The sequence below is a fragment of the Mus caroli genome, unplaced genomic scaffold (assembly GCF_978045245.1).
Source record: "Mus caroli unplaced genomic scaffold, Mus_caroli_1 scaffold_10, whole genome shotgun sequence".
Lineage (NCBI taxonomy): Eukaryota > Metazoa > Chordata > Mammalia > Rodentia > Muridae > Mus > Mus caroli.
This window is the reverse complement of record NW_028227265.1, coordinates 14,069,782-14,095,859: the sequence shown is the minus strand read 5'-3', so window position 1 is coordinate 14,095,859 and position 26,078 is coordinate 14,069,782. Positions and strand designations below refer to the sequence as shown.

General features: G+C 44.6%; 2 protein-coding genes across 2 annotated transcripts in view; one reads left to right on the top strand and one right to left on the bottom strand.

Annotated features, from left to right (window-relative positions):
* The window catches only part of Wwox (WW domain containing oxidoreductase), a 922,964-nt gene extending 899,676 nt beyond the window's left edge, over positions 1-23,288 (top strand). The window contains exon 9 of the mRNA XM_021170653.2: positions 22,220-23,288. Within this exon, the coding sequence (XP_021026312.1) occupies positions 22,220-22,408 (189 nt within the window). The 3' untranslated portion in view covers positions 22,409-23,288. The remainder of the gene's footprint in view (positions 1-22,219) is intronic.
* A 184-nt stretch (positions 23,289-23,472) lies between these two features.
* The window catches only part of Maf (MAF bZIP transcription factor), a 348,691-nt gene continuing 346,085 nt past the window's right edge, over positions 23,473-26,078 (bottom strand). The window contains exon 3 of the mRNA XM_029480960.2: positions 23,473-23,545. The gene's annotated coding sequence lies outside the window, so the exon portion shown is untranslated. The remainder of the gene's footprint in view (positions 23,546-26,078) is intronic.

The following is a 26,078-nucleotide window of genomic DNA, read 5'->3' as shown; positions in this document are numbered from 1 at the left end:
ATTAATAACAGTGTTCACCATATAGCTTCATTCATTTGTTTTGTTTTTGCTTGGGTCCTGGGAAGGGGGAGTTTTAGACATGGTTTCATGTAACCCAAGCCGGTCTAAAAACTCTCCAAGGGTAACCAAATCTTCTCTTTCCGGATATCATGGCATTTCCATGAAAGCTAATCAAACTCCCTCCAGTGATGCAAAGATGTAATTGCCATCAATCACATTCTAGCATCTCTGCTGGTCAGCTTTTCCTGACAACTCAACAGGACCTAGATTCACCTGGGAAGAGGGCCTCAATGAGAGATTATCTAGAGCAGGCTGGCCTCTGGGCTTATGTGTCAGGGGTTGTCTTGATTGTTCACTGATGGAGGAAGAACCAGCCCACTGTGAGCAGCACCATTCCCTAGGCAGGTGGTCCTGAACTGCTTAGGAGGAAAGCTAGCTGAGCATATAATCAGCAAGCCAGTTGACAGCATGGGTGCAGTCACCTTTGCTCTTGACTGTGAACGTGCTGAGTGAGACCAGCTGTCACAAGCTCCTGCCTCAGTGACGTTCACTAAGTAATGGACTGTGGCCTGGAACTGTAAACCAAATGAACCATTTCCCTTTCCTAAATTGCTCTTATGCAGGGTGTTTTCTCACAGCGTCAGAAGTGGGGCTAGAGCAGTGCTCCAAACATTGATCCCACAAGCATTTATTGAATACTTGTAGTCACTAAATTCTTCTCTAGTCCCCAAAGACTTTTCCTTTCTTTTATATTACAAAACATACAAACCGAAACGACAACAAGCTCTACAAATGAGTCTGCCTCAGGGTGATCGCTCTCTCTGTGTGGGATGTAGGCTTCAGACATAATGAAGTTTACATGACACTTTATCTCTGGGTGCAGTGATGGTCTTCAGGCAACAGTCCTCTCACTTCTTGTGTGGCTCTCCATTCTCCTCCACGGATGACCCATGATTGACAGTGGTAAAGTGCAGTCCTTCTTTCCTGTATCCTCTTCCTAGCATGTACCACAGATGCACACAGAGAAGGGGGAGAGGGAGGAAGGGGAGGGGGAGGAATAGGGAGAAGGAGAGAGAGAGAGAGAGAGAGAGAGAGAGAGAGAGAGAGAGAGAGAGAGAGAGAGAGAGAGAGAGAGATGGAGACAGGAGAATGGATGAAGGTACGTAAAGCAGAGCTGGGCGAAGAGTCCCCTCCTGTCCTCCATGCAGGAGAGGAAAGGTCTGGGAGGCAGGTGCTGGGTGAGTCCTCCTCTGTGGTTTCATACACAGCTCAGGAGTTATGACTGCTGCTGCTAATCGATATGCCCTCTCTCTCTCTCTCTCTCTCTCTCTCTCTCTCTCTCTCTCTCTCTCTCTGGCAATCACATGACTTCTTTTAGTTTCTGGATTTCTTTTCAAGATTTCCTAAAATCCCTTTCCTGGAGGATATTTGCATGGTTACGGGGCACAGCGTGCATTGTCAGAGAAATTACAAATTGCTAATTGAAGCGCCTCTGAGAATCATTTTCCTTTTGTTTTGCTTAATTTTCCACACTTAGGAGATCAAACTTTCAGTTAAATGTTTATACAGCAATTCAGCCCTTGCAAGCCATCTGTTGCCGAGCGGGATCTCTAGGATGCACAGTCTCATGTGCTGGGTTGAGCCTTTCAAATCTCTTTGCACGGAGGCAGAATGTTTAACCCATGCCAGCAGATCACCACTTTTATTTCCAAATCCCCTGCCAAACTCTCATCGATCTCCATGGGTCGCGGATGGAGAGCATTGTGGGTTGTCCTCGACCCATTCACCGGTGGCTCAGAGCGCTCAGCTCTCTCGATTCTCCATTTCTATCATGGAGAAGGCGCTGAGGGGTGCAGGCAGCATCCTTAGCATCAGTGCCCACGCTGCTCATGAAGAGCTGAGCTAACACGCACCGGAGGGAAAATATTGCTTCTCACAAATGCTCAATAATTATAGTCTTTGTTGCATTCAGATCCATATTGTGACACATAGTGGAACATCTTCAAAGTCTGTGTGGAAAAGTTAACAGAGACTTGCTGGTGACAGTGGAAAAAAATTACTATATGGAGAAGAAAACTGCATAAACAGAGAGACATTGATGGCAGCTGGGCTCAGGGCTCTGTCTTTGTGTGTGTGTGTGTGTGCACATGTGCACACAGCTATGTATATAAGGGCAGGTACACACGTGCCCCAGAGTGGGTGTGGAGGTCAGAGGATAAGCTCTGTTGTGAGTCGTCATTTTCTACCTTGCTGTGACGTGGGCTCCTGATGTTGTTTTCCCACTATGTAGTGAGCATGAGAGCTCTTATCCAGTCTTAAGAGGGTTGAAGTTACAGATGCTCACATTATTGAGACTGGCTTTTCCTTGATTTATTTTGGGATTTGAACCTAGGTCGCAAGTTCTTTTCCCCAGCTCCTTGGGGGAAATTTCTAGCCAGCGTGGTATGTTGGCTTCGAGAAGACCTGGGTGAACAGACTGCATAGCATATTTCTCAAAGAATATTTATTCGGAGCAGTTCCTCTTCCAATCAAAGGGGCCTGAGATTCTCTTTTCTGAGAGCTGTCGACCAGTGGACACGAAGAGCAGGAGAGAGTGAGTCTTCCATCCTATCTCCCTGATTTGCTTGTTTGCATTGAAGTCTTCCGAGCATAAAATGGTTGCCTCCTTCCCACAAAAGAGTTAGGGCAGCTGTTCTCCATCTTGAAACTGAGCTAAGCAAAGTGTCTGTTTTGTTGTTGTTGTTGTTGTTTTGTTTTGTTTTGTTTTGTTATTTTCCTTTTGGTGATTTAACTCTTTATACATTCTGGGACAGAGGGTATCAAATGTTTGAGTCCCTGTGTTTAAACACTTGGTACTAAACTGGTAACACTGTTTGAGAAAGTTACAGAACATGCAGAATATAGAGCCTAGCTGGCTGCCTGAGGTGGGTCACTGTGGGTGAGCCTGTGAAGGTATAGTCCAGCCATGGCTCTAGTTTAAGCTCTCTAGCCATGATGGACGTGAAATACAGTAGCCACCTACGCCCACAGGCAGAGTCACTCCAACTGTCTTGCCTTGCACACCACGATGGACCATACCCTCCAAAACAGTGAGCCCAGATACATCCTAAAATGCTTCTGCCCAAGCTCTGTCTCAACGATGAGAAAGGTATCTGATTCAAGGGAGATGAAGATGTCCATCTACCTGGGAGCATCAAATGAGCCACTGTTTTATCTTCCACGGAAATGTCTTCATAGCAAATTGTTTTTGGATTGAAAAAAAACAACCAAAAATAACTGTCATAGAGTCATTAAGCATAAATTTCTGCCTAACGTTTGGATGTGAAGTTTAAAGACTTCACACAGGACTTATTGATGTCTCTGGATGCTCTCAGCACACAGGGAACTTCCTTCTACAGACAGCCCCAGGAAGCTTCACTGTGTGGGCTCAGAGATCCAGCTAAGTAAGCAAAGGACTTGCCAAAGGCCTGGGTTTAGTCCCCAGCACAGCATAAACCACACATGGTGGCACAGGCACTTGGAAAGTGGGGTAGAAGGATCAGAAGCTCAAGGTCATAGTAAGTTTGTGGGCATCGGGGATGCATGAGATGGCTTTGAAAAGGAATTCTTAGTGCTAGGAGTGTAGCTTAGAGGTAGCATTCTTGCCTAATTTATATATGCAAAGCTCTAGGTTCAGATCCCATTGCAGCAACAGCAGCAGCAGCACAGCAGCAGCAGCAGCAGCAGCAGCAACAACAACAACAACAAAAACAAAATATTATCATGTTTTCAACTTGGATGAAACTGGAATAAAGATTCAATAAAACATCAAGTCTATTTTGTCAAGGAAGGGAAGTAGTTTAGAAGATACACTCTGATAATAAATTTGTTGAGTTTTATAGAGCAATGGTCTGTGAACTGCAGTCCATGGGCCAAATCATGTTGCCTGGCTAGGCTTGTGTCGGGAGTTTTATTAGAACACAGCTGTAGCTACTCTGGCACCACAGCAAATGGGTTCATTTCTTATACCAACACACCCTGCTATTTACTGTCAATGAGTTCACAAAGAAATCCGAGGAATTGTAGGGATCATTAGCCCACTGGAGGTACCTACACGTATTGAAATGCAGCTGAATTTGTCCATATATTTAAAGACCAACAAATGAACAATAAGATTCTGCGAAAGGTGGTCAAAGTAGGATTTCTATTTCTTGGAGGGTAAAGGCAAGAAGAGGGCGAGTGAAATCGGGGTTTAGGTTCTGAGAAAATATCTGACGCCCTGAGATTTTGCTTTTCTGAGCATTTCATGTGTTTCAAAGTAGCTACACGGCATAAAGGAAGGACCTTTATCTTTCCCTACTTAATAAAAGCACCCCCTACTCCGTCTTCTTCTTACTTTTGGTTAGTCAGAGCTCAAATCTTATTCAATTGCTGTAGACATCATTTGGGAAAAGCTTCCATCTAATCCTGTTTGGACGAGCAGAAAAGTTTTCAGTGTACAAAAACCACCAAATAGGCCATGACAAAAAATAAATATCACCCACCCACCACCTGGCAGGACTGGGATCAGCCCAAAGTATCAGAGCTAAAGGAGCCCAGGCTATGTAACAGGAGAATTCACTGTATAAGCACCTATTTAAAAGACGGCGTAACGCTGGGATGCATGTTTATAAACCTTCCTTCAGTGGAGAAGTACTTAGTGCCACAACCACTTTAAACAAAATTAGTGGAAAAAACAGGGAGTTTTAAGGAGTAAGAGATCAGGTATTCTCGGCTCACCACACATCAAGTGATTGAAGCTAAAAATGGCTTTAAATACTGCAATGGCTTGAAACGCCTTATATAAACTGACCAGGAATCTGGGGCATTCGCACTACAGACAATTTTCTTCTCCTCCGGATAAGGGATGGGAATTAGTCATAGGGGTATTTCCAGATAATGTAGTTAACACCTCACACTGTATTAGGTAGGCAGAGGGCTGTGCTCCAGGGAGAGAAACTGCTCCTGCCAGCTCTCACAAGGAATGTGGGTATTTTTAAAGTCTGAGTGACCACTAGTGAGTCATGTCCTCAGCATGCCTCCCTTTTGGTGTGAAATAACAAGCAGTACTTCCAAACAGTCATTTAGTTATTTGTTCAGTTTTTAATTAATTAATTCATCTATTCATCCATCTATCTATCTATCTATCTATCCATCCATCCATCCATCCATCTACCTGCCCATCCATCCATCCATCCATCCATCCATCCATCCATCGATCTATCTATCCACCTGCATATCAATCCATCTATCCATCCATTTATCCATCTACCTGCCAATCCATCCATCCATCCATCCATCCATCCATCCATCCATCCATCTACCTGTCCATCCATCCATCATCTATCCATCCATCTACCTGTCCATCCATCCATTCATCCATCTTTTCAGTTCCCCATTTGTTCATCCATTCAAGAACATCTACCTGCTCGTTCATTCATTCATCTCATGGTTATTGAGATGGCATCAATATGTTAGTAAAAAGAGGCAACAAAATACCAAGACCTGATGAGACTGTACTTCCCTGTAGTTGAACTCCATCTCTTTCTCTGCCTACAGGCAGAGTTCTAGGAAACAGTCCTGATCCCACTTTCCCTCCATCTCAAACCCACTCTGCAGGCAAATGCAAAGCCTGTAGGCTAGGAGCCTTGTAGAAATCTTTTCCTGGAAATGAAGTCCAAGGATAAAAGGGAGGCCCAGAGACCTGCAGAGGCATGCTCTAAGTTCCACCTCTTTTGTGTACCATAACTTCAGAGACAAGGCGTGAGTTCAAACCAGACCTGACACTTAGGAGTTGTGTAGACTTGAGTAGGTAGTTTCTCTCTCACTTTTCTGTAACCTGGGAAGAAAACAGCAAATCTTTTCCACCAGGACCACAAGGGAGTAGGACAGGGAGAGTGTACACGTGTTCCTTTAGTCTGCTGACTGCCTCATAGCCAGCCTTGTATAAGAGAAAGCTTTATGTGAGTCACAACTTATAGGGAAGAATGTTGCCCAAACCACATCAACAGTAATTCAAGAACAAAATAGTCAGGCTCTTATATTGTTTATGTTTTTTTTTTTTTAAATCTTAGATCTGTTTTTAAAAAGTACCACTTACTCAACTCTGCTGCTAGAACTACTTGATGAGTAACTACTGGGTACCTCAAATTGGGTGGGGTGCTGGGCCCCTTCTTAGTGAAGTTGAACCCTGATAGCACACACTAAGCAGCCTCAGGTTGATGGGCACTTGGGGGGAGGGTGAAGAGGAGTTTGTATCGCAAGTTCGCAGAAGAGGGAATGATGATGGGTGGGCTATCCTGAGGGAGGATGTCCTCTTTCCGTGACATCATGTGAAGTCACAGAGGCGTTCCTTCAGTCCTTACCAGACCACGCGGAGCTCTGCCATCTCCTTCCATGACCAAGCTCTATCACCTACAGTGGCTTATTTCTGTCCCTTCCTCTTCTAGAGGTCCCACTCTGCTGAGTCAGGAGTTGCTACTTCTCCAACTCCCAAAGGTTTCTTGATCACCAAGTAAACGTTTCCCACATGTATTAGACTTTTAGTTTCTGAGATAGGCCCCAGTGTTTGAATTGAATCCACTATGCTTAACCAGAAACCAGTTGTGCTTCCTGTTATTGGGGGGGGTGGTGAGTATGGGTACCACGGGAGGAGGAGAGTGTGAGCAGATAGATGCTCTGCTATCACCACAGCTGGTCATTATCTGTTGAGTGTAGACTGTGAGCTAGCACCACAGGAGTATATTCTGTGCAGTGTCTGATTCCATCTTTAAAATGAATCAAATGGGTTGAGTGTCATGATCTCAGGAGAATAAGCAGGCAAAGTGTGTTTCAGGTGGTTTCCCAATCACCCTGCTGGTTGAAGGTTGAATGAAGGTTGGGTATTCTAAGCTGACAAAGACGGGCACTTGTCAGGGTGCTAGGAACATGGTCAGGGATGCACACCTATGAGGGAATGTGACACATGGAGGGGTCAGTGGGAGGACTGAGCTGTGATGCCAGAGTACTAAGTGGTTCCTACAGTCCTGAGCAGACTCTAAAGCCAAGATGGCTTTCATCTAAGGTACCAAACCATGAAACGGATGCTCTCAAGAGGGATAAGGAAACAAGAATATCGCTGATGGGGGCTGTCTCCTGGAAAGGATCTAGATATGGCAAGGTAGTTCACTTGGGTTAAGCAAAATCCCCAAAGAGGACTCATCCTTCAAAAGAAAATACCCTTGTGGCCTAGAAATCACCTTGATGCAAGATGGACATTTCAGCAGAACCTCACAGCATCCACTGCTCCGAAGCCATGCCTGGAGTCCATGCATGGAACAGGCTCAGGAAGGAAGAAAGTGACAGGGAAAGCTACACAGATGGGTGGACATGGGGACATTTGTTCTCTGAAGGAGCCACCCATGAGAGAGTTTGAGACTCATGAGAAAATCGACAGTGAAAATCATTAGCTGCGACAATTTCACACTCTCAATTCTAGTGTGCTTGGGGTATCAATCAAGTAGGAAAAGACTATTTCTTTTCTACTTTCCATGTCATTGGTTTCCAGTGTGTGTGTGTGTCTGTGTGTGTGTGTGTGTCTGTGTGTGTGTTCATGTGTATTTATATTTTGCTGGGGAGATACTCATGCAAACGTGTGTCCATCCTTGTAGAAGCTGACGGTCATCCTTAGATGTCATCTCTCAGAAGTCACCCTCCTTATTTCCTGAGATAGAGGCTCCCACTGAGATCTAAGGAACTCCTGTTTAAGTATTGTTTCTGAAGGGGCTATGATATCACCAAGTCCTAGGGACAGACGCTTCTCATGCAGTCTCCTGTGTAGGAAACTGCTTGTGTCTTCAGTTCAGGAAGTACCCAAACCAAAGGCTGCTTCATGGTTTGTCACCTTAGATGAAGCATCAGAGATGCAGTATGAAGAAACATCTGGTTTTTCTCTGGATCTCTGACCCCAGGCCCTTCAGCTTAATAGCATGTAATTTAGCTGTGTGTTGGAAGCTCCTATGTGCCAAAGGGATCCGCCCAGTTGATTTGTGCTGTTGGGCAAAGGAGTGAGTCCTGAGCCCATTTAAACCCATTCTGGGGCTACCTGAAAAATAACTCACTGTCCCAGGATTTCCCATCTCAACATTACTCTCAATCTCTCTCTGCCCTAGTATGCTGCATAATTGGGCTCTAATTACACCCACACACTTTTCTGTCTTTATCCTGAACCCTTCTCTTTGCTAGAGCATTATTTTATTTTATTTTATTTTATCGAGGACAGGTTGGAATATTTATCTGTAAGAATGTAAAGATTCTACCTGTAGAAATAAACTGCCTGGTGGTCTAGTCCACTGGTGAGCCAGGGCATCGTTAGTTCTGGGGTCAGACTTGTATGATTTGAATCATGGTCCCTTATATCAAGAGCTGCGGCTCACCTGACCATCGGTTTCCTCATCTTTAAAACAGAACGTTGCTACCCCAGCCGAGTCGTTGCTGTGTCTAATGAGGCGTTGAGGTGAAGTTTCTAGAACCCTGTTTAGGATTCGTTACTGATAAAAAAAAAAATGTTTGAAACTGGGGTTGCCTTGGGCTAGGACGTACCTGAATGGAACCAGCTTTAGGTTGTGGGGACCACACTGAATCAATGTCTAACCTCAACAGTAAATATCAGTAAATATCAGTTTACATTTAGCATTTTTTCCCACAGTGCCTGACTCAATGGAGTAGCATTAGGACTTGCTTGTTTTTCTATTAACAAAATTTATTAATAACACTCTACAGCGCTCTTGCAAGAATTCAGTAGATCCTCTGCCTCTGGGCATCTCCAAAGTGCCATAGAGAGCATCCAGGCCCCTATATAGGATCTACTTCTTAAAGGGCCTGTCCTGTAAAGGCCACCTGATTCTGAATGTCAAGGTACTGCCGGTGAGGCCAGACTTCCTGGGCACTCTGAGGACCGACCGCGCAGCCAGCTTGCATTCTCGCTGACTCTATGCTTGGCCACCGGCTGTGTTTGTGTGCCTTCCTTTTGACACGCCAGGCATTTGTGAGACGCTGAATCGTATCAGGTGCAGCAGCCAGAGGTGGGAAAAGCAGAGTAAGGTGTTCCTCGGTGTACCCCATTTTCGTGACTTCAGCACTTCTCTACCCTGTGAGGGCACGAGAGCTTCAAGGGGAGCTGTCTTGTCAGGAGACTGCCCCGGGTGGATGTGCCAGGTGACCCGCACATACTGAGCCATTAACCCATGCCTTGCCAGCCAGCAGAATCCCATGAAGTTTGCCTGGGACAGTGCAGGTCGTTCCTCGCTTGCACTCAGGAATGGCACCTTTGGTTGTGTCCAGTAGGGAGGACCTAGTAATGGAGTTCAGAGGTGGGAAAGAAGGTCCCTCAGGCTCTGCATAGAGAGGAAAACAGCAACCACTGGGATCAATGGCCCAGGCAGGCAATGGATCAGGCTGTATTCTGACGCACTTAGCCAAGGAACTTATGTCCCTACACTTAATTCCCATTCAGCCTGCCAACCTCTCCACCAGAGCAAGTTCTGGGTTCAAATCCCAGGCATCCACAAAGCACTCATGAGCATCGGCTCTCAGCGATTTAAGGCCCAAAGTCAAATTCAGCAGCTACCAGTGGGGCCGATACAAATGCACATTTATTGTCGCACAGCAGGTAGCTTGTGACCTGCTTATTGCTCTCTGGACTCTGAACTGAGGAGCCCCAAGATTTTTCTGAAGCCTAGAAGGAATGCTATTAGAAAATGCATGTTTATGTTCTCCTTTCTTTTTAAAAAATGTTTATTTGGGTTTTTTTTTGTGTGTGTGCCTATGGGTATTTCCCCTGCATACATGTCTGTGCATACTGTGTGGATAGTGCCTGGGCATCGGATCCTTTGGAACTGGAGTCACGGGTGGTTGTTAGTAGCCATGGGCGTGCTGGGAACTGAACTCGGGTCCTGTGCATGAGTAGCCCATGCTTTAACCACTGAGCCATTTCTCCAACCCTTTGATTTGTGTGTGTGTGTGTGTGTGTGTGTGTGTGTGTGTGTGTGTGTGTGTGTGTTTTAAAGCAAGTGTTCAATGGGGAGAATAAAAGGATCAGAGTGAAGTGGACAGAGAAGTCCTGTTAGAGGGGGGGCACATAGAAGCTTCTAGAAAGAACATTGGAGAATGGTTCAGGCTTTTCACAAGGGAAATGCCCATCTGCATTTGTGGTGGACAGCATGCCAGCCAATCTGCTCTGCTTCTATGAGGATGTTCCCTCACCCACCCACCCACTCCCACCTCACTGCCCTGGCATTCTCCTATGCTGGGGCATTGAGCCTCCACAGGACCAAGGGCCTTCCCTCCCATTTACCCCAGGTAAGGCCATCCTCTGCTACATATGTAGCTATAGCCATGGGTCCTTCCATGTGTATTCTTTGGTTGGTAGTTTAGTCCCTGGGAGCTCCGGGGAGTCTGGTTGGTTGGTACTGTTCTTCCTATGGGGTTTGCAAACCCCTTCAGCTCCTTCAGTCCTTCCCTGAATTCCTCTATTGGGGGATGCTCAATCTGAGACACCCCAGTTTTTCACTTGGATGGACACATGCACCTTTCCCATTTTATCTTTAAAGTGTTCAGAGAGGACATTTATGAGAATATGGGGGGTCATGTGGGGGGCTGGGGAGACGCTTCAGTGGTTAAAGAACTTGCCACACAAAGTACAAATAGTGGAATTTGGATTCCTAGAGCCTATGTGAAAGCTCATAAGCGTGGGAGCTACCCTTAATCCTAGAACTTGGGAGGCAGAGACTGGAAATCTTCAGGACTGGGTAGCTAGTTAGACTACCTGGAAAAAAAAGCGGAGCCATAGTAAGCAAAGGAAAGGGTGATTGAGAAAGGCAGCTGTCATTCATTATCTTTGGGCCACCACATGCACATGGACCAAACACATAGAAATATGTACATACACAAACACACATGCATGTACATGAACACAAACATGTATGTGTATGTAAACACATACATGTGAATGCATTCACATGTACAGCATGTAGACACACATGTTAAAAAAAAGCTAGCCCCAAAAGAATACTGCAGCAACCATCATCAACTAAATCATAAATACACTTAATAAGTATTTATTGTGTGTGCTTGCACATGGGCCGGGAGAAAGCTTCAGACTTCTTAGAGCTGAACATGCAGGCGTCTGTGAGGTACTTAATGGGGTGATGGGAACTCAAGTGTGGTCCTCTGATACAGCAGGAAGTGCTCTTGAGCCATCTCTCTCTCTAGCTCTGGTGGACTCCAGGCTTTTACTGCACATAACCATTTTGGTACTCACTCACTCAGTGGTGCCACCATCAGTGTGCATCTCTCTCTCTCTGGCTGTCTTGCAAGGGAGAGATTTGCAGATGTAGAGGATGTTTGTTAAAGGCTGGTGCAGGGATGACCTTGCTTAGTAGTTGTTCAAATGCTGGTGTCCTGGGGGCCTGAATATGGGCTCCCTTAGTCCCACAGCAAGGTGCCTATCAGGGGAGTTCATAGCCAGCGAGATGCCCAGGGATGCTGAGGGAGGTTGGGGAGAAGGGTGACTGCTGCTTGGTAGAAGTGTTTTCCCCATCTGTTAAGTCTCTTAAATGAAGAACAGACAAAGACACTTTGATCTGCTTGTTTCCTTCTTTCAACCCAGAATAAACAGGACGGTAGCTACTTATGAACTTGTGTCTGCTCTCTAACCCAGGAGAAGACCAGCATCATCACAAGATCCTGTCAAAGGCATATTATATTATATCCTTCATAGAGGCAGTCGAATGTATCCGGGTTTGCCACATGGCTGCCAGAAGCTGTACTCTTTCTAATTTTAGTTTCATACAGCTACATACTCCTAGTAGACACCTGATCTTCTCTCCTCCTCCAGTCCCTCCCAGAACAGGAGAGTTCCTATAGATTCCCACTTAGAAGAGGTTAGAAAGGGCCTCTCCACACCCAAGGGGAATGCTCAAGGTCTTTGCCGTGGAAAAGCACAGGCAGCGAAGGCTGTGTCTGCACTTGTGCTGTGAGACAGCAGGGAGAGTCGACTCCATGTGTACACTATACCCATGCTGGCTCTGTGTTCCAAAGACCTAACATTACAGCTTTCTTCAAGGGCTTCAGAGCTCCCTGTGCCGTCAAATTAGGTTTGAAAACTTCAATAAAAGAAGTCCCGAAGGAAACTGTCAATTAATGCATTTACACCGTAGCATCATACTTGGGCAAAACATCTTCAAACACTAATGCTGTTTGCCAACCATTAAAGAAGTGAGCAGGCTGCTTGGTTTCCATAGATACCTGGAGTAATGGCCTCTTTCCTCTCGTTAAAGTGGGAGAGTTGTTCAGTTTCTTTCTTTTCTTTTTTTTCTTCCTCTTCCTGCTTTGTCTTTCTTAACTTTCCTACTCCATCCCCATTTATAAAAATAAAAGATAACTAAATTGAAACCTGGCAGTGTCATTTGTCTGAGACAGATAGCTTGATTTATAAACTCAAGGGATTTCATTTCTGCTCATCTCATTATTCTGTGACTTCCTCCAAGACTGTTGGTACTTCCAGGAACCAGATTAGAGGGTTTTCAGTTGATCACAGTATTTCCCCAGATCATTCAATACAGATACACACATATTCAGAAAGAACTCTTACTATTCTACTGAGGAGGAACTGAGTTTTGATAATGTGTGGAGCAGAAATTGGCATATTTTTGCCTGTAGGCCAAATCTGGCCCATTGACGGATTGTATAAATAAAGTTTTATTGACACACAGATATGTTCACTTCTGTGCATATTGCTCATGACTCTTTTGCAGAAACAGTGTTCAACTTGATCTTTTGCAACAGAGACTACAGGGTAACTATATTATTTATAGGCTTTTCAGAATGAGTTCGTAGATCTTCTGTATGCAAGGAAAACAAATCAGTTTTGGTGGAATCATTTTTGTCCTTTCAGACAAGTAGCCAGTCTTAATGTGACTCAGGCTCTACATCTTTGAAATGGTAGAACAGGACCCTCTTAGAGGATTTTAAGACTGGACTTGGCATTTAAGAAGTAAACAAAAAGGATTATGTTTATTTGTTTGTTGCCAAATGAAGACAATCGAAGAAGCCTACCTACGACTCTAGAATTGTTCTTATACACCCAAGAAAAGTGTATGAAATGTATTCTAAATAACTCAGGTATCATTTGGGGGGGGTGTCTGTGCTCCACAGTTCCTTTCTGTAAAATAAGAAGCCAGGTTAGGAGTCCATTCACTTTGGATAAAGCAAACAAAAGACACTACACCAGTCTAGGAAGAATCTTTAATTTCTATTCAGCGTTAAAGAGTTTGAGAGAGCTTTCCCCTTTCCCCCTTTTAACAAACCAGGTCAAGTCCATGCCTTTAGATTATAAAAGTACCTGAAATCGCCTAGAATATCAACATGCATAGTGTGTCAGTATTTACATATATTTACATAAGGAAACAAGAGAAAGATCTACAGTTATTTACAGTCTACATAGGGGAAGAGAAAGGCAGCTTAATTGTATTTCCTAAAATACAGTAGCTGATTAGTTAGCACATGCATATTTAGATAATATTTGCAAGATAGAATGCAATTTTTAAAAATTTTTTTGTTTGTTTTGTTTCTAGTATATTTGCATCAAGTGCTTTAAAATGCTCATAACACCCAGGCAGAATTATTTACTCTGGCAATTAAAGCAACAGCACACGCGATCATTTCCCACTAACTAGCAACAAGCTGCTGGTGAATGAAATATCTATTGTTTCTCATTAGCCCCTAGACCACAGAGAAGCGCTCTCTCTGTGTAAAGGCAGTGCCTGAGCGATCACCATTAATTATGGAAGTAATAACAAACGAGATGCTCTGTTCTAAATGAAATATCAGCAAGGCTGACATCTTCAAGCCAGAGAAATGATGTGTTCTGAGGAGTTCTCAAAGAAAACACACACAGCTAAATGAGAATGTACCCTATTTGACATGGCAGGGCTGGCCATGGGGGTGAGGGTAGGGGGGCTACCATGAGAGCTGAATTATGGCAAGGTGTGCCTTCGTAGGTCATGCTGGGATGAGGGATTAACGGGTCATTTCTTACCCTGATATGTCATATTAGGAACTCTGCGTTTTCCACCTCCCACCATGGTATTTTTATTTCTTATTTGTAGAATTTAACAGTGACATAGCTATATACATTCTGTATCCTGTTAACAGTCTAAACAGCTTGTTCGAGGTGTGCCCTGAAATCCTGCCTGCTCTCCACATAGTTTTATATAATTGAAGAGATAAAAGGACAGGCAAACTGACTGAAACTTTTCTATGCAGAAGAAGAGGTCCCCCTATGTGTTTCACTTATACTAAGGAGACATCTTTTTTTCCCACATTATATTAGAACCAAAGCCATTGATTCTGCCTGACAATCATTTTTAAATTATTCAGTATACATGGTGAATACAGAGGCATACATGTATATACAGTATTTATAAATTATATATAAATATAAGTAGCTACAACAGGTTAAAGAAGTGAAATGTAAGATGTTTCAAATTAATGCCTACCAAATATCTTCTTTTATCTCTTATGTAAGTCTTTTATCTCTTCGTAAGTCCTTCAGCTCTGGCATTGAGGTGGACCAGTTGAAAAATGACAATGGTAGGCCCAATGTAGAAGAATTATGCTATTCGCAAGATGCTTATTTCAGTGGCAAATGTCTATGGCTCTTCTTTTGGGCCAGATCAAAGTAACTCATGAAAGAATGGATACCCAGATCGGATTTCCATCCCACAAGAGAAATCTCCACCCGTAAAAGAACTAAATGGCAAGCTGTGTTGAGCGATGTACAAATTATGGGCAACTCAATGGGGAATGCCCAGGGACATCTTTCCTGAATATGTAAGGCCTAATCCACCAGACCTTCCCTTCCATCTAGTGAGAATTGCTCAAGAGTGACGGGGGCGGGGGCGGTCACGAACAGAATGTGGAGTAAATGTGCTTCGAGAGACAATCTAAGAGAGTACATGTGAGTCATGCTTTTTCCCTCTTCTCATTGGGGGTACCTCCACCTCTCTCCCCACAAAAGTGTAGGGTCCCGCAAGGTGAAATGATCTTAATTATCATATTGCACACAGAATTCTGTCACAGAACTCATGAGTTGTCTATGGCAAATGAGGAAAATAGGAAAGGTACCTTATTTATTTTGAGAGAAAGTCTAGAACAATCCTTGATGTGCAGACAGAACCCTGAGAGCTTACAGAGGTTGGGTTGCTCTGCTCTCCAACCTCGGTTAAATTAAAGCCTTGCCTGGCCTCATGTTCTGAGACCAAACATTTGGATACCTCAGGATGGCTGTGATTGGCTCTCTAGTCCCTTTCTAGGCTTAAGGCTCGGGATGGCAGCTCTATTCTTCTGTTCTAGAAAGAATTCCATCCCGCTTTCCACCTACAATCCAGTGGTTCCAGACTTTCTCTCAAAGAAAAAGCAATACTGCCATGGACTTTTGTATTCATTCTCTCCTGGTCTTCAAGCCAGGGGCTCAAACTCCTCGGGGATCTTTCTAGAAAACTGTCTTCTGGCAGCGATCTGACTTACATTGGGTGCTGTTTTACTTGGATTCCTTCAAATGCAACAGGAAATGTCTGGGGTCATCTCGGAGACTCTCTCTGAGTACTTGGCTGCCACTGGACAGTTAAAGGTCATTCTTTCTGCTCCTCCATGTTGCTCAAGAGGGACTTTGCAATTTGGGTGTTATCTGTGACTGGCCTGATGGGTTGGCGTCTTTCAATGTGTGCCCCACCCTGGGATCCCTGGCATTACTGAACTCTACAGATAAGTCCGCACACCTGAGAATGCACTCTGTACCTTCATTCGAGAGTCACCAGGACAAAAAGAACCCGAGCTCTTCCACACCCGAGACCCTGTGTGTAGCAAAAGGATTTGTGGTAACGAGTAAGTTCTGAAACTCACTGTCAAAGTCACTGTGTCAGGCGAACACATTCTCTTCTGCAGAGGGAAGGGGTAGTATGGCTTTTCTGGAACATTCCTCACACTGGTATACCCTGTAAACAAATATCCAGTCTACAGAGCTTTGCTTCCCCCTCCTCCCCCGGCAATGAAGGCTTTTTGTAAGGAAGGCTTAAGAACAACCTGTGCATTAGCAGAACTCCCAAGGGCTAGGAAGATGTTTACATCTCCGTGTCTACATAAAATATTTGCATGTATCTGAGCTGAGCCTGTATTATTCAAGGCCCATGGAGGAATCAACTGTTGGGAATTTGTAGGAGTTAATTTGCTAGGGATTTATTGGGGGGGGTTGGGGGGCTGCAAGGAGGGGGATGGGTTGGTTTGCAAGTCTAATGGATTGTCAGAGCCTGCCTCTATGGAAGGCTACATTTGTATGGGAGTTTTCAAAACAGGGCTGGCTTTGGAAGCAAACTGAAAGTCCTGTACCTTTCTGGTGGAGCACAGGCAAGCTTTCCTATCAGAGTGTTGTTGGGAGATGGGCAGAACACAGAGGGCATGTAAGCAACCATGCATTCCACTGGTCTTGATGTTCATTCTTAGAAGATATCTATCATCAAAGGGTATATTCTTTAAGTTGGCAGATCTTATGCCTGGCAGTGCCATTTTGAGTCAGGTAACTTTCTCTTTTTTTCTCTCTTTCTTTCTGTCTTTCTGTCTGTCTGTCTTTCTTTATCTTTTTTCTTTCTTTAGTAAAGGGTCATTTGCTGTTGAATTGGTGGACTGTGTGCTGAGTCTTCACTTTTTGGTGTTAATCCAAATGGATATAATTTCAATTTAGTTCACTGACTAAATCAACAGTGGAAAAATCTCCTTTGAACATTTTTCAGGTGAACATACAGACAGCTCATATATTTAATTTAGGCCAGATCAGGGCAGCTAGGCTCTGATTAGTGACAAAATAGCACAAGGAAGCTTGAGTTGAATGGGAGGCATCTGGGAGGAACTGACCAATGTGTGTCACGTGTTTGGGAAGGCGGTTTCCTACACTGACTCATGGATTCTGCGTCTGTCAGTCTGCGACCATCACTGTGTCTTTGGACAGGGTCCAGTTGATCTCTGAATCTATGTGGGTCTATAAAAATGAGGAAGCTAGCTGTCCCCAGCGTGAGGACATCGTGAGGATTAGAAGGTGATGCTGACGCTAGGTGCTAGCAGATGGTCACATCTCAATGAATGCTAGTCATCGTAGCTACTGGAATGGTCACCAGTGGCTGGAGCTCACTGGAGCCCAGAGCTGTTTGTTCTCTTTTATTGTGGTGGAACCTGGCTGCTTATTCGTACGCACATCTGGTTGGATGGGTAGCCATGGTGATACTCTGTCATTTAGGTTACTCATCAGAGAGGTGTGTGAGCTTCCTTTCTGCACTGACTACTCCTCTTTATGAACCAGTGGAACATTCTGGAATAGGAGGTCAATTTGTCCACTGACAATTTTGCTCTTGGATAGTTAAGTAGGGACACAGCACCCCCTTGGAACAGCTTGGTTTTGCCCTGTAAACCGGAGATTGAAGTTATTAATTGTGGGAACAGTTATGTCCCAAGCACCAAGACCTTTGGAGATGAACTCCAGAATCCTGCGTTGTGTATTTCAGATAGAAGTTTTATAAGTTCTCTTGCATGAGTGTTACTGGGGGGGAGGGGGAGGGTAGTAAGATGCTTGTCACTACTACAGCTTTGTAACGGACCAATCATTTCACTCAGCATGATCTATTCATGTGGCCATGGGTTTCACATTTGGAAAGTATATTCTATGCCTCTGAGACCCCAGATGAGTCTCAATGAAAGCTCCAAGGGTCTGAAGATGCACCTGTCTTTCCTCTTTGCCTAACCTTCTCATTGCAGCTCAGCAGTTCCAATCCACCTTTGTAGTCACGGCCCACTTCTCAAGAGCTGCCTGCCTTCCCTGCCCTTGAGGCTCCAAGCCTAATCTAGCTTGCACGGTGTGTTCCCTCCCTTTCCTGAATCTATTTTTTTTTGCATAAATTGATTAATTCAGCATTTGCTCTGTGATGGCATGGTGTGGATGTGTCTGTAATAAAGCAATCTTCAAACATCTTCCACTCTTTCAAGTCTTTGAATATAGATATGCCATGATAGCAGGCATCTTTTAAAATGCATTGTTACACCTCCTTCAAGAAGGGGTCTACTCTTCCTTTTAAATGAGCATGCATATTAAAGCAGAGTCACCCGAACGCTAAGTTAATTGTGTGACACGTGTTCTTATCAGAACATGGACATTCTATCAAAGCACTAAGTAACGCATCACAGATATCAATATGTGCTGGTTGTTGTTTTTTAAAAAACATGTTTTGTTTATCAGAAACCTCCACACCTTTTTCTTCGAAGGACTCAATATCCATTTGTGTCCTGTGCTGACGGCTACAAATTGATGGCCAGCCATTATCAAATAAATGTTGATGGAAGGCAGCTACTTAACAGTTTCATCGCAGCAAAGGACTTTTGGAAGGGTGGCCCCTTTAAATCTCGGGGTCTCAGCAACCAACAGCCGCCCTTATTTGTGTTCCATGTTTCTGAGGTGGAAGACAGGATTGCATACCTGAAAAATGATTTCCTACAGAGACTGATAAACCTCTGTTAGAAAAGTGTTCTCAGCCTAACACCCAAACAAGAACCCTGGACAACTTTACAAGCATAGTGACAACTGATGGCACAGTCGAACTCTGGCTACTCGAAAATGTTTGACTAGAACCTAGATGCCATTGGGGTATGATTAAAAATTCTGCTAGGCTTCCCACAAACGCTCAGTCCTAAGCCATCCGTGCTTTAACCCAGTGACATCGCTGTGGGTTGCAGGATCTACTTCCCCAGCTTCTGCTACCCAGTGACTGGGCACAGCCTGAAGAAATTGTTCTGGAGGAGACAGACAGACAGACAGAAAGACAGACAGACAGACACACACACACACACACACACACACACACAAATTCTGGGAGAACTCACAGCTCCCACCAGCATTCATATGTCAACGGGTTATTATTTTATCACCATGGATCAGTAAAGCAATGTTGACAAATGGCAAGTCGTACCTTCAAATATTACACCAGTGTTGTTAACATTAATTCCTTTATGCGTCTCTTTCATCTTCTCTGAATTATGTACTGATGCCCCTCAAAGTGGCGTGAAAGTCATTTGATGGTGATTGAAGTGTTCAGGGCGGAGGGGGGAGCCCAAACCCCCAAACCCTTTCTTATCCGTTTAAAAATGTTTTATCTTCTGTTAGCGGCAAAGCTTGTTTGCTAATGAGACCTCACTAATGTGGTCCTGTCTCAGGCTGATGGTATGCAGACTCTTGAAGAGCTGGTGAGCCCCAAGTGGGAACTTGTTATTAAACTGTTGCCACATCGGATGGCATAAAGATGTCACTCAAAGGTTGCCATTGGAACATTTGAAAAGAAAATTCTCCAAAAAGCACACGGAGGTAGTGGGCATGGGACCAATGAGATACTGTCAGCACGTAATTGTGTGTCTGAAAAGAAGATAAAGCGAGAGCCAGTGGCCATGTGCATGGCAAGGGCAGGGATGCTTTGCCAAAAGCACACAATTGGTCTTTGGGGCAGCAAAGGTGGCCTTTGTACCCTGTACTGTGTTCTTTTATAAAGCTTGTGGCACTGGCAGTAGAATTTGGGTTGTAAACAGCCTAAGACTGATAGCACAGAATTGAAGCGCGCATGCGTGGAACTCTGGGCTTTTAAAATTGCTGAAGCATAGGTACCAAATGTACATTTCCACGAAACCAGCCCAACTGCAGTCACTTGCCCATCCCAACAAAGGAGAATACATCTCCTCGTGACCCACAAATTAACTTGATTCTGGATTGGGGGGGATTTAGAATTTTGTCACAAAAGCACCATTTCCACAATGCAAGCATACAGACCACATCATGTTTAGAAGGTCACAGTGGCAATGTGCCACATTAGGATTGGAAGATCTCTGGTTTTCACTTTCCTGAGTGGCCTCCCTTGGTCTTGTCTCAGGGTTAGCAAGGCTGTGGGAGGGCAGCCTGCTGTGAGATTAGAACCATTGTCTAACATGAGAATCATCTATGGTTCCAGGAGGGGGAAAAGTAAGAGAAGGAGGAAGAGGAGAAGGAAGAGGAGTGGGAAGAAGAGGAAGAAGAGGAGGAAGGAGAAGAGAAGGAAGAGAGAAGGAAGAGGAAGAGGGGAAGAGGTGGGGGAGGAAGAAGAGGAGAAAAAAGAGGAGAAGGGATGGATTTGGAGGTGAGCTGATTGGATTCTCTCAGCCACCACATAGACATCTGTGGCAAGTTGCCTGGTCACTCTTGGCTACAAAATAAAAATGAAAATCCAAGAGAGACAGCCCAAAGTTTATCCAGAATTCCATCCTCACCTAGACCCTGCAGAGAGCTGAAGACAAGCTACTGTGTGGCTTGGGTGACCTGAGAGATGATCTCTGTGTTCTACTTAGCTATTAGAGACCCTCTGGCTGCCCACCTCCTCCTTACAGAATGCAGAGGAACCCCATTACTGTCTGACAGGTAGTTTAGATAAACACACCTGGTGTTCAGCTAATGGTGATGAGGAAAAACAACTTACAAAAGGGAAACCAATTGAGAAAGAAATCAATGAATCCAAAGCAGTCACTGTTTTGGGTGGTGGGGCTGGGGGAGAAGCAGGAGGAGTCAAATATTTTGAGGGACCTCAAGAAGTCACAAAAAGTTGTTATTATTCAATTACGCTTCAACCACAAGTCATGTTCAAATCCTGGACCGATGGGACCTGTCCAGCAGTCTCAAGCGGCTAGGCGTTATCTAACTTCAAGTCTGCATCCTACACTCCTCCATTCCTCTCCCACAGGCAGGCCATGTGGCTGCATTTGACCAATGCATACATGACCACAGATTCCCAACACAGAGACAGACCCACAAAAACCCAAGTGGGCTTCTTAGAACTTTGCTAAAATTGTAAGTTCTTGGGATCCTGGTTCTCGAAGGCACCCCTGGCCCCACTGATTCTACATTTATGGGGATGTTCTTCCATGGACAGTCTAAGTTGACACAACTTAAACCCTGTTGGGGCAGGAAAAAAAATGATTACATTTGAGTAGAGGCAGAAAGCCAGCTCCCTCATAAGCAAAACATCCCTAATGTTTTCCTGAAGGTGACATCTTGTGGTGACCTTTTGGTCCTTGTTTGTGACCGCACTCTCTGTCAGCGGACAGTGGGTTGATCCATTGGGAACTGTCCCCCCTCCCTCATTAATGATCACAAGATAGCAGATGTACTGTACTGGTTTTAAATTAGAGCCGAGCTCACCGTGCCTCCTGACGAACAGAAGCCTATTATTTTTAATTATGGCTTGCAAAGCAAAGTGAGTTCTTGCCCCCTTTATAACATCTCGGGCAATATTCTGTCAGTCGCAATGACTTGGTACCGCATCAGCAGACACACCCCCTAGCTACCGCCTCAACCGTTACTCCAGAAGAGACCGGAAATGATCAATGCTGCTCACAGAGACTTGCATTTTGAAACGGGCTGGTAGGAAACATGCCTCCCACCTTAGGCCATATCTTGTTGTAAATCAGAACAGATATGACATTTAGAGAAGTGTTTTCTGGATGAACTAATAAACACATCAGCATAGGGACATGTGAGACTCTGTGTGTCTGTGTCTGTGTGTGTGTGTTTTAATATCTCAACAGGTTGTTAACCTATCCTACCCCCTAAAAGCACCCTGAGCAAAGACTACAGGAAAGATCTGGCACTAGTCTCTCTTGAGCCTTCCACTTGATGGGCCATAATCAAGAGTTGTTGGTTTCTTTTGACAGAAGGTTCTAGAAAGCTCTCGGTGTCAAATTATATTGGGCTTTGAGAAGTCAAAGGGTCGGATGGATTTGGTCTTGCGTGTTGGGGAGTATGGCATCTCCTTCTCTGTGCCGAAGTGGCGTCTGGCATGATAGTTTGAAACACGTCTTTATTTCCCAAGCCTTTTCCTCTCTGAGGTGTAAAAAGTCACACCAGCTTTACAAGCAGAGTTTATGGACTTGTTTTTCCACAGCTGTCGCACATCATACTTCGGCAGTCCTGGGCTTGGAGTCCAGCCCTTGGCCCCTCCAATGTCCAAATGGAGAAAGGCCCCGCTAATCTCCAGATAGCCAGAATGGCATCGCCTTGTCACTCATTTCTTAAAAAAATAATCGCTTTTCTTTCTTCTCTGCTTTACAGCAACAGGGAGCTGCTACCACTGTCTACTGTGCAGTCGCCCCAGAGCTGGAGGGCCTCGGAGGGATGTATTTCAACAACTGCTGCCGTTGCCTGCCATCCGAGGAGGCTCAGAGTGAAGAGACAGCCCGGGCCCTGTGGGAACTCAGCGAGAGGCTCATCCAGGACCGACTGGGCAGTTCGTCCAGCTAATTGGAACCCCATAATGTTGGGCAAAACTCCACCCATGCTCTGACCCTCATCACAGTCAGCCCCATCATCCTGGGTGCCCTGAACCTCCAGTGCAGGGCAATGAGAGTAGATAAGAACAGCTGTAATCAATGGGAGAAGGTTATAACCAGTGGGAAGCAGGGAATTTCAAGAGATGATGTCCCTTTTCTAGGACAGGGTTAATCGTGGGACTGCTTGCTTTTCCGGTGTTGGCCTGCTTGAAAATGGAAGCATGCTTAGCATGTAGGTTCCCTTGCTCATTGTAAAAGCACACGTGATTTTCTATCAACCTTAGAATAACCTGATATCCCCTCAACCCACCCAGCTGCCACCACTGCCACCTTTGCCACCCAAGGTTGGCCTTCTCCTGTTAATGGAAGAAAAAAAAAACACACATTGTTCACTTCTCCAGGCTGAGTTCAATCCTGGAGGCCATGTTTCACACTTCCCTACCAAGTCTGAGCAGGTGTGGCAACTTGAGAGAAAACTCAGTACCTAGTCCCAACAGAACCAATGCGAAGGGGCCATCAGAGGGGCGCAGAGTCGGTGTGCAGAGCTGGTGGGTCCCAGAAGCACCGTTCCCTGACCTCCTTGCCAAAGTTAACACAAGCAATTCTTTAGAGATTATAACGAGTACATTTTACATTTTGCAAACCATTCCCTAGGCAGGCAAGGAAGGAGGCAAGGTGTCCTTAAGATACATGGGATATGCTGGAGCTGGGAAGCAAGGACGTAGTTCCCTCCAGTCTTCACTCACAGTTCCAAGAACATCTTCTTTAGTGACTGTCCCAGCCTCTAAGTCCTCTGGAGTTCGCTTCCCCTGGCTCCCCCATCCTATGCTTAATAAAAGAACATGCTTAACTATGGTTGTCTGAAGTGTATATCGTCTGTTTGAATGTTCACATCAGTAATCTTTTTCTGTTTTGGTTTCTTTTTGTGTATGTTTGTTTTCTTTCTTTTTTCTTTTGTTTTATAGAAAAGAAATGTAGAGGAAAAATAAAGCGCTTCTCGTAGATGCCAGGAAAACACCATTCGTGATTCTTCTCTGAGTTCGAGTTTAGTGTTTGTGCTTTGTGGGCCGAGTCGTCTCATGGGATAAGCATGCCGGCATCATATTTTCTGTGGGAGAAAGAAAGAAGAGAAGAGTGACCGTGGTGCAATTTCACTTCAATTATCTTAATTCTTAACCTGAGGGATGGTTCCTGGAATTACCAGTTGTGTGAGAACACCCACTCTGTCTACTTACACCATGGTCTCCAGGCAAGGGAGCATGGAGATGACTTTAAGTAAATTAATGTGGCCCATGTGTCCTAAGGACCAGGCCTTTCATGTATTCATTGCCCCATATGGGAATCCTGAAAGCTGCATTCTGAAATGCAAAATTGAAGGCAAGTAAGATACAGGAGAGTCCTCTGTGACATGACAGAGACCCTTTCATTAAACTGGAGGAAGGTGAGGGCAGAGATTTTCATGTCACACCGTTTCTCCTCCTCCTCCTGGGATGGCAGCTTCAGGCCAGCCAATACCACAGATCTCTGGGCCTCTGCCTCTAGGTGGGTCATGTGAAAGGCCATTTCGTTTCAGCTCCTCACAGCCTAGCTGCAGCCTCCCATGCCGTCTGAGTCATCTCAGAGGAGAAGTAACTACCCTCCATTCACAGAACTACAACGAATAGTAAAGATCTGTAATTTATTTAAACCTTCAAATCACAGGATTATTTGTTACACAGTGAAAGCTAGCTGACAGCTCTCCTTTCATTGAGTCTTTTTGTTGTTGTTGTTGTTTGTTTGTTTGTTTTTTGAGACAGGGTTTCTCTGTGTAGCCTTGGCTGTCCTGGAACTCACTCTGTAGACCAGGCTGGCCTCGAACTCAGAAATCCGCCTGCCTCTGCCTCCCAAGTGCTGGGATTAAAGGAGTGTGCCACCACTGCCCGGCCCTTGCACCAAGTCATAAACATTTTCTCCCACAGCCTCATTGTTCTCTCCTAATTAGAACCCCATCCTACATTCTAGCACTTTCTCCCTTTCTTGTAGAACACCCTCTAGACGTCTTGTATCCTTCAGACATGCCAAACACACTCCCAATTCAGGAGCTTTCTGACTACTGCTCCTTCTGTGGAAATGATTTTTTCTCACATAAAGATTTGTCTCTCAACTGACTTCAGCTCTCTGTTCAAAGGTCACCTGTTTCAGATGAGGTAGTGTGAAACTGGCCACTTTGTTCATGGTATCACTACAGTGACCCTCCCCTCCCCTCCCCTTAATGTTTCTCCTTTCAAATATAAAATAGCACTGGACATGTTAGCAACCATCCTTTTCCTTCCCCCATAGTATAAGCTCCACGAAACTTGGGATGTTGGCTGAGTTAGTTAAGGGTCTAGGCAAACCATACCCATCTTTTTATTGTTTGCTCAAGGGATAAAACTGAAGATAAAGCACCTTCTCCATGGCCTGTGTCCGATGAGTAGCAGTCGAGACTGAAAGGCAGCTCTGTCTGCCTTCAAGCCCATGTACCTTCTACTACAACCCCTTTTTATGGACTGACTGGAGACCAGAAATGTCTACACATTACATTTAGACAAGGAGTGAGATACACACAAAGGAAAGCTAACCTTCTTTCTACCTAAGGCTGAAACATGGCTGTCCTTCTGTAGTCAATGACTGGTATAAACTTTACCAATGACTTTCATACCCAGCAGTACTGGCTTCTGGTCTACCCAAACAGCCTTCCTCCCTAACTCTATTCCAGTTATAGATAAGTCTCTTCTGTGGGTGGACTCAATGTCCAACATTCTGATGTAGCCAATAGAATACATCCATCGAAAAGAATGAGCCATTTTGGTCATTTTCTGCCACGTTCCTCTCTGTTCCTGTCTCTTTAAGTCCAAAAAAAAAAAAAAGGCATCTGGTTTCCACATCCGTGCCTGAGAGAGACCTTGCTGCCACTTCTCAATCAGAAAGCAACTGAGGCAATGGTCACAGCCTGTGGCTTGTGGCTTTGCTTTTTCAGAATGAGGAGATGAGCAGTTTTATTTCAAACCTCAATGAAGAGGAGGCCTGATTACTTTGTCAAGGTCAGTGCTAGGCCAGAAGGTCTCAGATTGCAAAGTGCCTGCCAATTTCCACCACCAATACTCACCACTTTTAGAAGTTTATCTTAAAAAAAAAATGCACGAAAAAACCCAAACCGTAAAATAACAACACCTATGTACCCTGTACATTGACTCCGTGCCTCCTAACATACCCCAGCTCGTTGCTGAAATCACTTCAGAACACTAAGTAAGTTCATTACATATGATCCATATGATCATTGGGTGCTAAACTGAATCACTGAATTCATGAAATGAGCTACCACCAACAAAGATAACTCTTAGAAAAAAGGGACCCTAGCAACATCACTACATTTAAATACAGATAATGCCCCCTTCCCATATTACCTCTAGAGTCTTTTCTTTTGGCTCAAGCGTTTGATTTTGTATCCCTTCTCTTTTTTCCTCCACAAACATCATCTATTTTTTCCCCAGTCTTTCCATGATGTTAATAGATACTTAGTATATCATGTGGGTGGGCTATCCTTCTAGGCCCTGTGTTTCTACTATGGGACACTCAGGGAATTTCTAGTTTGTACTGTTAGAACCGATGTCTCAGCATCT